The sequence below is a fragment of the Podarcis muralis genome, chromosome 5 (assembly GCF_964188315.1).
Source record: "Podarcis muralis chromosome 5, rPodMur119.hap1.1, whole genome shotgun sequence".
NCBI classification, from domain to species: Eukaryota; Metazoa; Chordata; class Lepidosauria; order Squamata; family Lacertidae; genus Podarcis; species Podarcis muralis.
The window spans coordinates 38,712,652-38,727,073 of NC_135659.1; the positions used below are offsets into that span (position 1 = coordinate 38,712,652).

The following is a 14,422-nucleotide window of genomic DNA, read 5'->3' on the forward strand; positions in this document are numbered from 1 at the left end:
GCAGATTTTCTATTTTATAAAAATACAAATCACATCAGCTGAGGGGTGAATGTCAGTTAATGGAATCATAAGAGATACAGAGAGGAGCAGCTAACTTTTTTCTCCTCCACTGCGGTCCTAGGAAAAATTATTTTCTGAAGCTGGTGCTTTTCTTAATTTGGAAGGAAATTACCCATTGGCACCAGTGGGGGATTCCCACTCCCCCCATGCAAATACTAGCTTAAAAAACTGAACCCACGGCCACTGGATGCAATGATGCCTTTAAGATAATCTATAGTTGAATCCAGCTCTTCTCCACCCACTTGCCATTAATCCCCTCTCAACCCTTGCTACTAAAGAAAATGGGTATTTTCTATGTGCATGTGTAGAAAGAGAGAATAACTTCTCAGTCCTATGCATATCACCTCAGAAGTATGTCTTATTGAGTTCTATGAGATAACATTCACAGGACTGAGGGCTTAGCCACACCTTTCCTCTGCACTTTCCAGGCATGACCTACACTTTAAAGCTCTGTATCTCAGCCCCCCCCCCCTTTTTTTTGCTCCACGATACACCACTCTTTAAAGCTGAATCGGCCAAATGGTAATCCATTAAAAACCCAAATAGCTATTTGCTCCAATTCAGCTTTAAAGAGCGAGTTTTCGCAGGGGAAAGGGGGCAGGGGTTCAGACACAGAGCTTTAAAGAGCAAACCTGTGAATGGAAAGAGCAGGGCAAAAGGGACATGTGGTTGTTCTTCGTGCACACTGAGGAATCTCTCGACAAATCACAGTATTTGGCCAAATGTGCCATAAGGCTGCGATGTCTAAAATTATGCTTTCAGCTCCTTGGAATGAAAGAAGGATAAAACAACAAATTTCTATACCATATTTGGTTGGTCTGGTTGGTGCATCTTGTGTGTTCCAAGTAATCTCACTCACATCATCTCCTACAAGCTCTCAAAAAGTTAGGGAAATGGGTGCTGAATAAGCAGAAGGAGAGCAAGGGCATTAGAGTCTGACACTGTTGAAAGCCCATGTGCATACCCTTGAACCGCATATGAAGAAAATAGTATCTTAGGCTAGGTAAAGCAGTTCTGCCTTAGAAAGGCCAATAAGTAAAAGGAAGAAAAATCCTCTACTCTCAGTTCAATGGAAATGCATTGTGCTTTTAAGTGAACCATCTCACAAGAGGCAAATGATGCTCCATGGCTGTACAGGGTGAGCATGTGTATCTGCTGCTCTAAAGCACCACAAGAGAGCCTGTGCTTACAGAATATGACATGTCAAAGCAATCTGTTCGGCAAATTTATGCAAACATTCAACACGTGACCTTTATCTATAAAGCTCTGGCTTTAACCAGCATGTTCTCTCATGTATTATTTCAATGCAGAGCAGTAAAAATTCGAGATGTTTTGTTATTTTTGCCTCAAAATTCAATTCCTCTCTCCTTCCTTGAAAACTTCTTCTTTGGTGATTCTAATGAATCGGATCATCTCTGGGCTTGAAAAACAAAGATGCTGGGAGATCTTTAAGGCTATTTCAGGCTCCAGGAGGTAGGGCAAACCAAAGCTATGCTCATTACTCAAAACTAAACCCCACTGAAGTCAATGGAGCTTACTCTAAAGCAAGTGTATATAGAACTGAAAGTGTGATGCCACTTTGAACAGTCAAAGATGAGGATGCGGTACATGAATTGCAGTGAAAAGCATCAGAATGCTTGTGAGCCCATGCATGCAACTAAGAGGAACACATGACCGGTCACATGCTGAATCAAAATGACACTGAATGCCTTTCCAAATCTGGTGGTAGGGTTTGGTTGTCTGCAGATGCAGAACATGCTGTGGGATTTGTGTAGGTGCTCAACAAAATCTATTGCAATTCCAGAGGAATCAGGCCAAGTGAGCTACACAGTCCCCGAGTCCTGTTTACAAATCCAGGCTCCAGGTATCTTGGGCATAAGGGAGCTATGAGGCCGCCAGGCTCTGAGCAAAACTAGATAAAATGTTCCAGCCAATTTTGACAACAAAAGTTATGGAGTTGTCCATTTTGATTCAATAATGCACGTATATTTGGATTGCAAATCTGAAAAGCCATTATTAGCTGCAGCCTTAGCTCCTATGGCTACCAGTGTCAATATCTGCTTCAGAACGCCTTTGATGTCCCCCCAATGGACATCAAAGTTCTTTTGTTCTGGTGGTTTCATCAGTACTAAGAATTCACCACTGTCTACAAACCCAGCTTAAGAAACGCTCTTTGCAGGCTTTGCCTTGTTTCCTGAAGATTCACTGAACCACTTTTCAAACAGACCAAGGCAAGCGAGGCAAGTCAGTTCTCTTGCCATGACCTGCCCAGGTCTCTGCGTATTTATTTAGGTTTTTAGTACTGTAAGGTAGATAAGGTCAATGAGCCTGACAGTTTGTTCAAGCTTTGTTTTTGTCTTTTCTACCACCCTAAATGTCATCTGCATCCGTGTGTGTGTGTGTGTGTGTGTGTGTGTCTGTGTGTGTGTGTGTGTGTGTGTGTGTGTGTGTGTGTGTGTGTGTTAAAGGCAAACAAACTGTATTGCAAACATTTATGTTCTAGGTCCTAGGAGTTTACTGTCAAACACAGTAAAACTCTGTTTCATCATTCATTATTATTTTTCATACACATATTAAACACTCACACATCCAAGCTTTCCCAGAACCTGGGTAAGAACTGTTTTTTGGGTCAAGCTGCTATAGATGAAACAACAGCTTGACCCAGGTGGTACTTTTTGTTTCACAATATAGATCCATTTACTATCCATTTTCCTTCAACTTCATTCACCAAGCTTTTCCCCCCCTGTATCTCCTTGCCCTACACAACTATGTATAAATTTTGATTTTTGCAGCACAGTTGACCTACAAAGATGAAAACAGCATGAGTCTGGAACATGAATTTGGCTTTATCTTTCTAGTTTCATTTCATTATGTTTTACCAATACTGTTTCTTATGTTCATTCCCTTTGTGAAGGGATTCAATGGGACACAGCCTTTGAGCTTTGTATGTAAGATCAATAGAGATCCACAGCAGCAGAGTCATACACAACCAAATTGCATGAAGGAAGATGGGTTCAATCCCTCCTCCCTGGCACACCTCCCGCACTGACAAAATTCAATTGTGGGGGGCGGACATAAAGGCAGGAGCCAATATTTAACTATTATCCCACTTCTGGTGCAGAGAGGTGAGGTAAACTCTTGGATAGGATTGCCCCATATACACATTTCTGCAAGCAACTTACCCTACTATAATCATGCAGTCTTCAATGTTGTTATCACCAATACATGCATTTTTATGCATGTGCCCTCTAAACTTTAGAGGTGTCTTTGTGGGGACTGCCACCAAAAAGGGGAGACTAAAAGCCCCCTTTATGCATAATCCTTGGGATATAACTGTTAAAGCATCAACATTTGGGCAGAATTCTGGTGCTGCATCAGGGAGCTTTTGGGTACAATGCAGCTTGCAATGGTCACAGAGCAAAGACGCCTATAGAAGCAATAAGGCTAAATTTGCTACACTAACCCTTTAAGAGGTGCAAAAACAAACCAAGTATCTCCTATTCAGTTCTTTTCCTCATATCTTATCAGGATTTTTGCTTTGCATGTGATGAGGCTGAGGAAAGAGATGGAGTAGATAGAGCAGGATAAGCCAAGAGGTCTCACCACCTTTCGGCAGTGTTGAACTGTGTTGCGCTCTCCAGAGTATGAGCTGGCAACTGAAATAAGGCCCAGTATTAACAACTGAAAGAGGAGCATCTTCTCTAACTAATCAACACATTCCTTTGTTTAAGAATGCCGTGAATAACTGCACATTGCTGTTACAAGCCCAGGAATAGACTTTGAATGCACTTAACAAATGTCTGATATACAAATTATTCAGTTAATTGCACCATTTAATTGATATAGTTGAGCAATCCTTGCAGCCTTAGCTAAATTGAACTCATTTTCTCTGGTGTATAATGAATGCATATCATATTGGAAAACAAGGAGAAGATTAATATGCCATTGGAGAGGAAGAAAAAGCTGTGGAATGTTTGGTCATGTCCATTATTGCTATATTTGCCAATGAACATTTCTGAATGCGAAGCAGGTACATTATATGAGGCGAGGACAGTTCTATTAAAGTGTGTTGTTCAAGGCATTCCAATAATTTCTGTGTAGGTTTTCCTTTCTACAGGGTGTTGCATTCTTCCTGAAATGAATGGCTTGGGTTTGCATGGCACGAGTAGGAAACAGTCCAATGCCCAAATCTAAAAACAAACCACTACAACCTGACCTTTTGTAGACCAGAAGACCCAGAAGAGCTGCGTGAAGCAGAGGGTGGGTGAAGAGAGCAAAGCTTGCTGCAGGCTGAAAGAAATGAACCAGCAAATAAAACCTCAGAGACCAATTGTGGAAGAAATAAGCTCAGAATGAAATGAATATAACAATTTGAAAGGCAGTGCTGCTGAGACCAGGTCAACTGATTTATATGAAATACAAACAAATTCAGACTTTCATAGGAAAAGACTCTGGTATTGACTGGGAGTTTCAAAGAGGTCTAAACAGATGCCTTACTTTACCATTCCTTTCGGAGCAGATTTTCAATTTATTTCCTTTTTGTTGTTGTTGTTTATTTGTTTGCAACAGCTAAAGTATCTTAGAGAAGCTTGACTTGACCAGTGCCTACAGACTGGAAATACTGGGGCCATCTGAGGTTGCTGTGGTCATTTCAAATGTTTATACAAAGAGACTGGCCCACAGCTTGCTTATATTTATTTTTAATTTGGAATTAATTCTCATAAGTTACATGGAAAACTTAATATGCTCATTGAATTTCTTAGATCTCAGAATACCACCATCTGGAAATGGATGATTTCAACTGACATTATAATCTGGCATGTTTGACAGAGAGTGTAGTTCTTGCATCTTGAAATAATTTTGGACTGCAATCGTATTCACACTTACTAGGTAGCAAGTCTCATCAAACACAGTGGGACTTCTAAGTAGATAAATATACATAGGACTGCACAGATTATTGCTGTTTGGGGCATCAAGGTCAATGTCAATGGTGGTTCAAGACAGGGCTAACAAGCGGAAATAATGATATAAAAAGGAAATGGTCAAAGCTGTAGCAATTCATGTCTTCATAATATTTCTTTACATAAAGAGCATTTAGTATGCTGCTTATTTCTTCCCACATATAACATTCACAATGCTGGCATAAACAGTGAATTGATCTGAGAAGCTGATCCAGTCTCTTAGAATGCATACTCAAGATCACTATGACACCTTTTCTTGAAGATTTTATTCAGTTCATATTAGCAGGAGGGGTCACTGGAAACAGCAGCTACCTCTTCACAGAGAGATAGAGATTCCACCTGCAAGATGTTTGAAGATCACCTGGGAATCTTTGCCAGTTCCAGTTTCTTTCTCACTTGTCTACCTCAAATGCAGACCCATATTGGCCCACAACTACCTTCATGGCATGGTTGGTGACGGTCTGACAAGGTATTACCCCCTCCTTCTGCATGACTTCCCCACCCACCCATCACCACTTCCTTCAACATCTAACCACTTGGTTTCCAGTGAATCTGATACACTGTCAATTCTACCACTGCCCCTTTCTAACATCTGTTGAAATTAAAGCTAGAGAAAACCATGTCAGTTTCAAAAGGCATGGTTTATGTGCACCAGCACTGATTAAAAATATATATCTGCTTTGAAGGAAAGGAAAAGAGCACACTGCTGGCAAAATTGATAAGTTCTCCCCTCCCACACACACACACCAGGAGATGTCAATAAGGAGAGGGAAGCATTTCATGTTTACCTTGCCTTTTTCTTAACAGAGAGCAGGGAGGTTCAGGAAATGGCTATGACAAAGAGTCCATCATTGAAATGGGTATGACTCAAGGAATGTTAATCTGGGCCTAGGTCAGTGTGACCAATGAGCCACTTTCCTCCAGAAATGAGAGATAAAATATCTAGAGAAGCCATTCCCAATGGGTCACCCAAATGGTGGACTAAAAATGCCCTTCAGGTAATGTCATTTGCTCACAGGTGACCCAAAACACGCAGGAGGGATAAAATACGATTCTAATTATTCCTTTCTGTATCACCATCAACAATTTTAGAAAGCTAATATAAGCACATTTAAACTTGCACACGCCTGCCAACCTAGCAGTTCGAAAGCACCCTCGGGTGCAAGTAGATAAATAGTTACAAGCGGGAAGGTAAACAGCGTTCCGTGTGCTGCGCTGGCTTGCCAGATGCAGCTTGTCATGCTGGCCACGTCACAAGAAGTGTCTGCGGACAACGCTGGCTCCCGGCCTCTAGAGTGAGATGAGCGCACAACCCTAGAGTCTGGCAAGACTGGCCCGTATGGGCAGGGGTACCTTTACCTTTACCTTAAACTTGCACAGCAGCATGAGAGTGAGGCTCGAAAGCACTGTAAGTGGTACATGTAAAATTGATCATCACACATCTTCCATGATTGCTCTCAATAAGAGATGAATATTGCCAACTGAGGCAGAATCCTGCGGTCTACCTCCCAGCGGAGCCTGATTACCGGAGGCTTGTTACCCACAAAAGCTTCTGCACTATTTTCCTATTGTCTTTCGAGAACAATTTGAGGGGCTGTTTTTGACCTATAAAGTATATAATGTGGCTCTTCAGCTTTTAACAATTCTTTTTCAAATAGAGCCTATTGAAGACTTCACCCCAGGGAACACTATTAATCAATCAGTAAGGCTAGATTACATAAAGAGCTTTCTTTTTTTAAAAAAAAAAGGGGGGGGCTAATACTGACTAATACTGGCGTTTATTTCAAAATCACTGTGCTCCAATCCAGAGAGGGGCATAGGGGAAAGAGCACAATGGGACTTTTTTCTTTTCTTTTCCCCCTGAAGTCAATCTTCCTTTCTGCACCTATCCTACACTGCAAAATGCTTTTTAGAAAACTGAGAAATGCTTAAAGCAGGTTGTGAAACTTGCCATATAGAAAAATGGTACTTTCTGGGGCAGGTCCACCAACTCAAAGATGAATAGGTGCACCTTTTTCCCTTTTACATGCACTCAGGTAGTTCTCTACCCTTTCTCCCATTTCATAGAACCATTTACCTGAACAACCACATCATGAGATGCTCGTCTATAATTTTTGCCTACATGGTAAAGGAAACCTTAGAATTTCCTGGCAACCCTCGATTTCTGGTCAGTTCTAAGTGGTATAACAGGATCCTCCACACCACCATGAGGGCAGATGTACAGATGACCAGTATTCCATAGATTAAACTGTCCAGCATTGTAATTTATCACTTAGTGAATTGTCCACTGTACTGAAGCTTAAAAAAATATATTGTGCTTCCCTTTTCCCCAGAGCAATTAGATGCCTGTGGAGAGCTGTAAATTATTGACTTCTCTTTTTTACACCCATTGTAATTATCCAATATATTTTGTGATTCTACAACATAGGAAGACAGCTTGTACCAAATTAAACCATAGGTTTATCTAATTCAGTATTGCCTATAATGTCTATCAACCACACACCATGGTTTCAAACAGGAGTCTTTCCCAGCCTCACTTGGAGAAGCCAAAGATTGAACTTGGGACTTTTTATATGTAGAACATGTGATCTACCGCCGAGCTACAGAGCTACATTTTCCTTTCTAGATGAAAACATTGCAGTATTGGCAACATCATGTTGTTCTAGCCAACTGTTTCTCACTAAAGGGATACCCTGTGGATCAGGAAGCCATTGTGTTCCTAGCATGCTCAGACCTACTGTGGAAACTTTGAGCTGTAATACTTGGATTAGCACCAGTCCATGACTTAAATGCATGCTATTATAGCTGGGGAACCAACTGCAAAGGAAGGCCTGGTTTCTACAGAACTATTTCATCTCCAGGTTAGATGATTGCAATGAATGGTATGTTAGATTGCAGCTAGACTGCTAACTGGGGCTGTGAAATGGAAACATATGGTGCTCCTCCATGGCTTCCAATACATTTCCTGGTACAACTCAAAGTGCTACTCCTGAAAAACCATGCATATGGCTTGGTTTCAGAGCGCCTGAAGGATTGCCTGCTTCTACAGCCAACCAAAACCATCTAAACAAACCTATTCCGAACACAGAAACCAACAAAACAAAGAGAAGCGAAAGTTGTGAGGAAACAAAGTAATCACAAGTTCAGGTTTCTAGAATAGCTCCACATTTCCAAAAAAATTCAAGCAGCAACTATGCTAGAAGCATTCAGGGGTGCATCCACAGGTTTCCTTTTTCTGGTGGAAGGAATGGGACCTTTGGATGCAACTCTACAATGATGCTGCAAAAATTCTATTAAAAAAAAACAACTCTGAAGACTGTATATGACAAAAAATGAAGCATTTCCCCCATACAACGATCTCAAGACTCAGGCAGTAATTGTAATCAACAAAGGCAAGCCAGCTGTTGTCCAATATCACTGAAAACAGATTGTAAAATATTAGCATCATTGTGGTTAAAAGGTGGTTGGATTCAATGGTCCTCGGGGGTCCCTTCCAACTCTACAATTCTATGATTCCGTTATTCCATAATATCTGGACATCCACATATAGATCAGGACAAATTTCTTCCAGCTAGGAAACAAAGACTGTAATCCTGTACCCACTTATCTGGAAGTAAGCCACACAGAACTAAGTAAGATGTTAACCATTAGGACTTACCTCTGAGCAGACATGAATAAGACTGCATGGTGAGTTACAATTTTAGGAGAGTAATAGATACTGGGGGCGGACAGTTTTGCATGTACACTGAATCGCAAGGAGATTTGGGGCAAGTAAGAAGTGACACGATAGATGTGTTGTGGGAGAGGGGGATTATTGGTGTGGTTCTTATTTTTATTATGTATTTTGTGTTTTTATATTGTATTTTTATGTTGTGAACCACCCTGAGATCGAAGGATGAAGGGAAGTATAAAAATGAAAATAAATAAATAATTTTTTTAAATTATGCGCAGCATGGGAAAAAAGAGGCTAGAGCTAAGGTTTTTCTTTGTGTTTCTCGTTTTCATACTGGTTGCCCATTCAAAAGTGCAGTGTCTCACACAAGAGGTTGCACAAACAGAGGGACTTCCTAGATTTCTCCACTAAATCCAAAGCAGCTTTTCAATGGGTCAAAAAGCACCTTTGGATACAACCCAATGTTTTATTTTTATTTTTTTGTCAGCTGCTTTTTTTTGTAAGTTGTACATGTGGGTTGATACAACTGTACTTTTCCTTTTCCTTTTAGAAAAAAAATGTGGGTTTTTTGTTTTTTTTTACCATTAGCCCTCCATGCTGCGTGAGGAAAACTGAAGGGAGTTTAAAAAGCATTTGTGATGTGGCACAGCAGACTGCCATTCAAAGGGGAAATCCCACTGGGCATGCACATGCCTGAAGGAGCCCTTTGTATCCCAGCCACTGCCTGGATGAAGAAACGTCCAGAGACATGTTCAGAATGTTTCTCTCGGCGCCCAAAGCCATTTCACAGGTTAGAGCCCTAGTTAACACTGGTGTAGGAATCCACATATCCAACCTTAATCAACGAGTCAAGTGACTGCAACAATTAAATAATGCATGCACAGCTTTCCCCATCCTGGTTGCCTTCGGACATTGCTGTACTGTCTATTCACGATCTGTAGTTTCTGGAAACAATTGAAGTCGTTTTTGTTTCGACAAACTTTTCCAGCTAGATGAAAAGGTCTCTCTGCCTTAGGTGTCTGTTTTGTGTTGTTTTTAAACCCATATTCCATTGTTTTTTATATATCTTTTTTCCAGGATATGTTTGTAAATCATCTTGGGCATATATGTGGAAGGAGATTAACAACAACAACAACAACCATAATAATAATAATAGCATCCCTATTGGCTAGCACTGGCGGGCGGGCAGGGGCTGAAATTCAGCAACATCCAGACGGCCCCAGGTTGGGGAAGGCTGGCCCAGGGCCTTGGTTGGAGGATAAATAAATTAGATATTCTGCTACAGTGTGTACAGTGTCTCCAAGATGCTTTTTCTTATGGAAGGGCATCATAAATTAAACAGCTTGGCACAGGGGGGAAATTCCAGACCAAGCAAACACTCCAGAGCGTGCCTAATTTTTCTCTTGAACAAAAACGTATAGCAAACAATAGATAGAAAAGAGGAGTTGCAAGAGATAACACTGCGCTAGAAAATTGTTTCTTTGAACATTACAAGCGTGTATCTTTGACAAATTGTTCCTACCTCGGCCCATGCGCCCAAACAGGGGCAGTGCTGATTATGTTATTTCCAAGGCTTTTGTTTAGCCAAACCTATTTTCTAAACAAGCTTCTGCAGAAGATGCTGCCTGTGTTTTGAAATGCTTCCTGGTATATTGTTTTCCTTGCAAAGATGCAGAGTCCTTGATATGACGCTTTTTTCAAATGCATGTGAATGCAGAAGTTATCAACAAAGAACTTTAATGAAAAGGAAAAGGAAAGCTCTACCTGAGCGTGAGCCAAGTCCCATTCTCCACTGTCTCTTTGTAACCTTATAGCGGAGGCATGCAGTTGTTTGCCAGGTTCCCCCCATTCTACACAATACCTCTATTCATTACTCCCCAGTACGCCTCTTCATTATGAAATACTCTCAGCCCTACAGGGGCCACAGGCAGCTAGGGAAGTCTAATTCTGCAAGATTACTTGTCCATAACTTTGAATATTTAATTATACACAAAATAAGCAAGGAAAGTGTTAATATCCTGCCTAATTTTCTACTCTAAGAATGTAGGATTTCAAGGCAGAGGAAGCCCAGATTTTATTTGGGGGGGGGGTGTCTTCATGATAGCTTGTTTTTACTACTGTACAGCGCATGGATAAACAAGATGGAATTCTTCCAATAGTGTTTTCCTTGAAGCTTTAGCCTCATGCAGAAGGCTTCATAATTTCAGATTTGAGCTTCCCATGCTGTTGCTGTAGTAGTGGATTCCAACCCACAGTTTCACAATTGCCTGGGTCAACAATGCCATGCTGTTTCTTGTATCTTTTTTTCCCTACTGCTGTGCACCATTGGTGCCTGTCAGCCACCATTTTGAGAATTCTACTGTGTCTGGTGCATGCAAAGAGTAGGTTCCAAAATGGCCAGCTACCAAATTTAAGCCAATGGCAAGCAGAGGCACACCACAGCAGAAGAAATTAGTTTAGAGGGCAGTAGTTGCAGTAAAGAGACAGGAAGGAAGGGACAGTGTGAAAGCAGCATTCTTTTCTTTGTTTGTCCGAATGCTGAACAACAAACACAGATATCAGGCACCCAAATAAAAATACTAAAATAAGTTGTTACCCAACTTATTTCTGCTCCTTTCCACCTTTGTTTTCACTGTCTAGCCTACTAGGTCTCTAGCTTAGTTAAAAATAATGTGTTTTAGCTTGGTTCTCTATCTGCCCACAAACACTGGTTGGTGTGTTGTTTTTTTCAGAAGCCACAGTTCATTAAAGAAAAGTGGAAAACACTCGCTGGCCTTGGATCAGTAGAAGCTACGAATCCCCAAAAGTCAACCCTACAAAAGAACTGACAATTCATTATAGGGCTGTATGTCATCAATGAAACTGCAGGGAAGATCATTCATCTTGTGCCACCATAGCAACTGTGAATGTGTGTGAGAGAGAGAAAGAGAAAGTGGGGTAGAGAGGAGAGGCAAGGGTATGCTTAATGTCTGTTAACTTGGTTTCCATGACAAAGACACAACTTGTATAGGAAACCCATACTATGCCCATTCTTATCAATGGCCTAAAGCAGCAAATATTGTACAACAGTCAGATTATCTGCACTGTATCATAACAAAAAGCAGGCACAGTCATTTTACAAATATTCAGAAAGCTTAAAGGGGGGGTCTAGACATTTGCACATGCCCCTATACTAACTTAGTGCAAGGATGCTTCCATGAAGCCTAAAGACACAACAAAAATCACAGATGGGAGAAGAACGCATAAGACAAACACCACCTTCTTTCCTTTTCCTGCTTCATAAATCATCCTGTTTATGTAATGTGGCCAATAAAGCAAGACACAGTTAAGAAAACATTCTTTCTTTTTTTATTCCTATGAAATGGTAAAATGATTGATGTTATGTATGGAAGAGTGTATAAGGAAGACACAGCGTTGGGGGATGATTTACTGATGCCCACTGAAACATGGGGTTTGGGCACTGTAAAATGTCAGGCATTCAAAGATATAAATGATTGAAATAATGGGGAAATGCCCTTAAAAAGAGAGGACTTGTATGTAGTAGGCGAGGTGGGGGCTGGGAAGGGCATAGCAACAGTGTGTCTCCAGTACAATCCCACACTGCACACTGGGGGAAAATAGCAGTGATTTAAGAGTAGCAATTTAGCTCCAAATGTCTAAAGACAGAACAGAGCTCTTCACCTTCAACAGGCAAACACTTATCTCCCTGCCTTGGCATTTGTAGGACAATGTATTAGGGCAATGCTAGAATAATAATTACTGAGTGACTGTAAGCAAGTCGTTTTTATAAGTGTTGTGGTTCTGTTGTCTCTCCTGCCTCTACCTTCCCCTTCACAAGATAAAAGAGCGGGATATGTACTGTATGGTGAATATGTGCAGCATAAAAATGACTTAATTGAATTTGGATTTATGGATTCCCCGCCATGCACAAGTTTACTGAAAGGTATCTCATGTAATATGTCAGGAATCATTGGGGCTGTGATGATGTCAACTGTGCCAGCAGTTTCTATAGGGAGTTTCTGTAGGTCTGAGCATCAAAACATAAATGTCATTGGTTCTGCTTTGATAAAGTAGAGACAGGTTGGAGAAAAAAGGAAAAAAATACAACCCCTTCACATGTTTTCTGGGAATATTATACATTTGACCCATTTGAAAGCCCATATAGGTCATTTGGGCAAACGCAATCCTTTGCAATCAATGGCGCCACCGGGAACCTAGACTTGACAACTGCCCTGAGATCTACGGATGAAGGACAATATAAACATTTAATAAATATGTTATGTACTGAAGTTCTCACCCTGGGCCAGCAGCGGGAAACTGTAGATAGTTCAGGTCCACTTATGCAAATAAGGGATCGAAAGTGACGTTCAGTGATTGGATAGTTACAGAAAATGGTTACTGTTGCGTTCTAGTGGAGCTCTATATAAGCAGGCTGGCTGAACCCTTCAGTTCAGTTCTATCCTGGCCTGTGAATAAACAAGAGCTGTTTGAAGAATCGCTGTGTCGTCTGATATGTTCACCCACAACTTAACAAAATAAATCCATAATAAAATTAAAATTGAACTGATGGGACACCTAGGTCACGTAGGTAGTGTCTAGGAGGTCCCCGTCTTTTTCACTTGAAAAAGGAAGAGCAGGCACTTAAGCAGTGGAGATGTACCTGGGGCCTAAAGCCTCTTACCTTGATTCAGAAGGGGTCTCAGCTGCCGCAGTTGCTGCTTCGCTGGGAGAAAAGTTGTGTGGTACCCTCTTCTGTTCTGGTTCTCTATCCTCCTCCTCTGCAAAGAAACAGTGGACAATGAAACATTGTGGTGTATTAGCTTGTACATTACTCAGAAGTAAGCCCCACTTTATGTCCATGGGAATTGCTCCCTGTTAAGTGTTTCTTCCTGCAGAGGCCTAGGGCAATTGGCTCCAGAATCTGTGGCAAAAATGATGATCAGTTTCCAGCCAGAAATTATGGGGCGAGTAGTCCCTGGTAGAAAAAAAAAGTTACTCTTTTGGGATGCTGGAAATACTCACTGTAGCCTCCTCCACTGGGTAAGTTCTTGGGTATGGCTGAAGGGGAAGAGGGTTTTTTGCAGAACCCAGTTGAGCAAAGTAAAATAAATCATTCATAAAGACAGGATTTTGAAACCTGCAGCTCCAAACTTAAATGATAACAACACAGTACAGTAGTCTGTAATGTAAACATTAAAATGTTGTTTGCTTACATAACACTGCAGACTTGATTCAAGCAGAAAATGGCAGTCAAGTAAGTCAGGCAAAATAGACTTCTAGATTACAAAACACACATTTGAATATGTGTTTCAATAGAGCACAGACTACACCCTTTCTCCACAGCTGAAAGATGTAAAAGAGAATGAGCTCTGGACAGGAAGGAAGCAGTAAGTTTTTTCCCCTATTGTTCTCTTCCTGCCCTGTGCAAACAGAGGATGTGACCTCACAGAGTGCCCTCTAGGAATTTGCAGGGAACTCTCATGTCTCTTAACCCTCTGTTCAGCTAGCAAACATGAAATCTTTATTTTGACTGCAGCATCATTGTACCAAATTAAATTCAAAGAAAACACACACACATATTATCCCAAGCCTTTTCTTCAAGACATAGTTGCTTATTTGTTTTCTTTTGTAAGTGGTTTTCCCTCCCTGGAGACAAGGGGCTGCTAGTGATTTTTATGATTGGCTAAGAAGAGGAGATGGACAGAAGCAACTAGGAAGCCTCTTTGTC

General features: G+C 41.0%; 1 protein-coding gene across 4 annotated transcripts in view; it reads right to left on the bottom strand.

The window, feature by feature from the left end:
- Nucleotides 1–14,053, bottom strand: part of LOC144327779 (uncharacterized) — a 106,079-nt gene extending 92,026 nt beyond the window's left edge. For 2 of the 4 annotated variants that reach the window (XR_013392888.1, XR_013392887.1), the window contains exons 1-2: nucleotides 13,908–14,053; nucleotides 13,376–13,472 (exon numbers count right to left, since the gene is read on the bottom strand). Coding sequence is in view for 2 of the 4 variants with exons in the window: in XM_077928592.1 (XP_077784718.1) it covers nucleotides 13,376–13,472; nucleotides 13,717–13,812 (193 nt within the window). In the remaining 2 variants the exon portion in view is untranslated. The other 2 variants (XM_077928592.1, XM_077928591.1) reach the window with 1 other exon arrangement.
- Nucleotides 14,054–14,422: the final 369 nt, after the last annotated feature.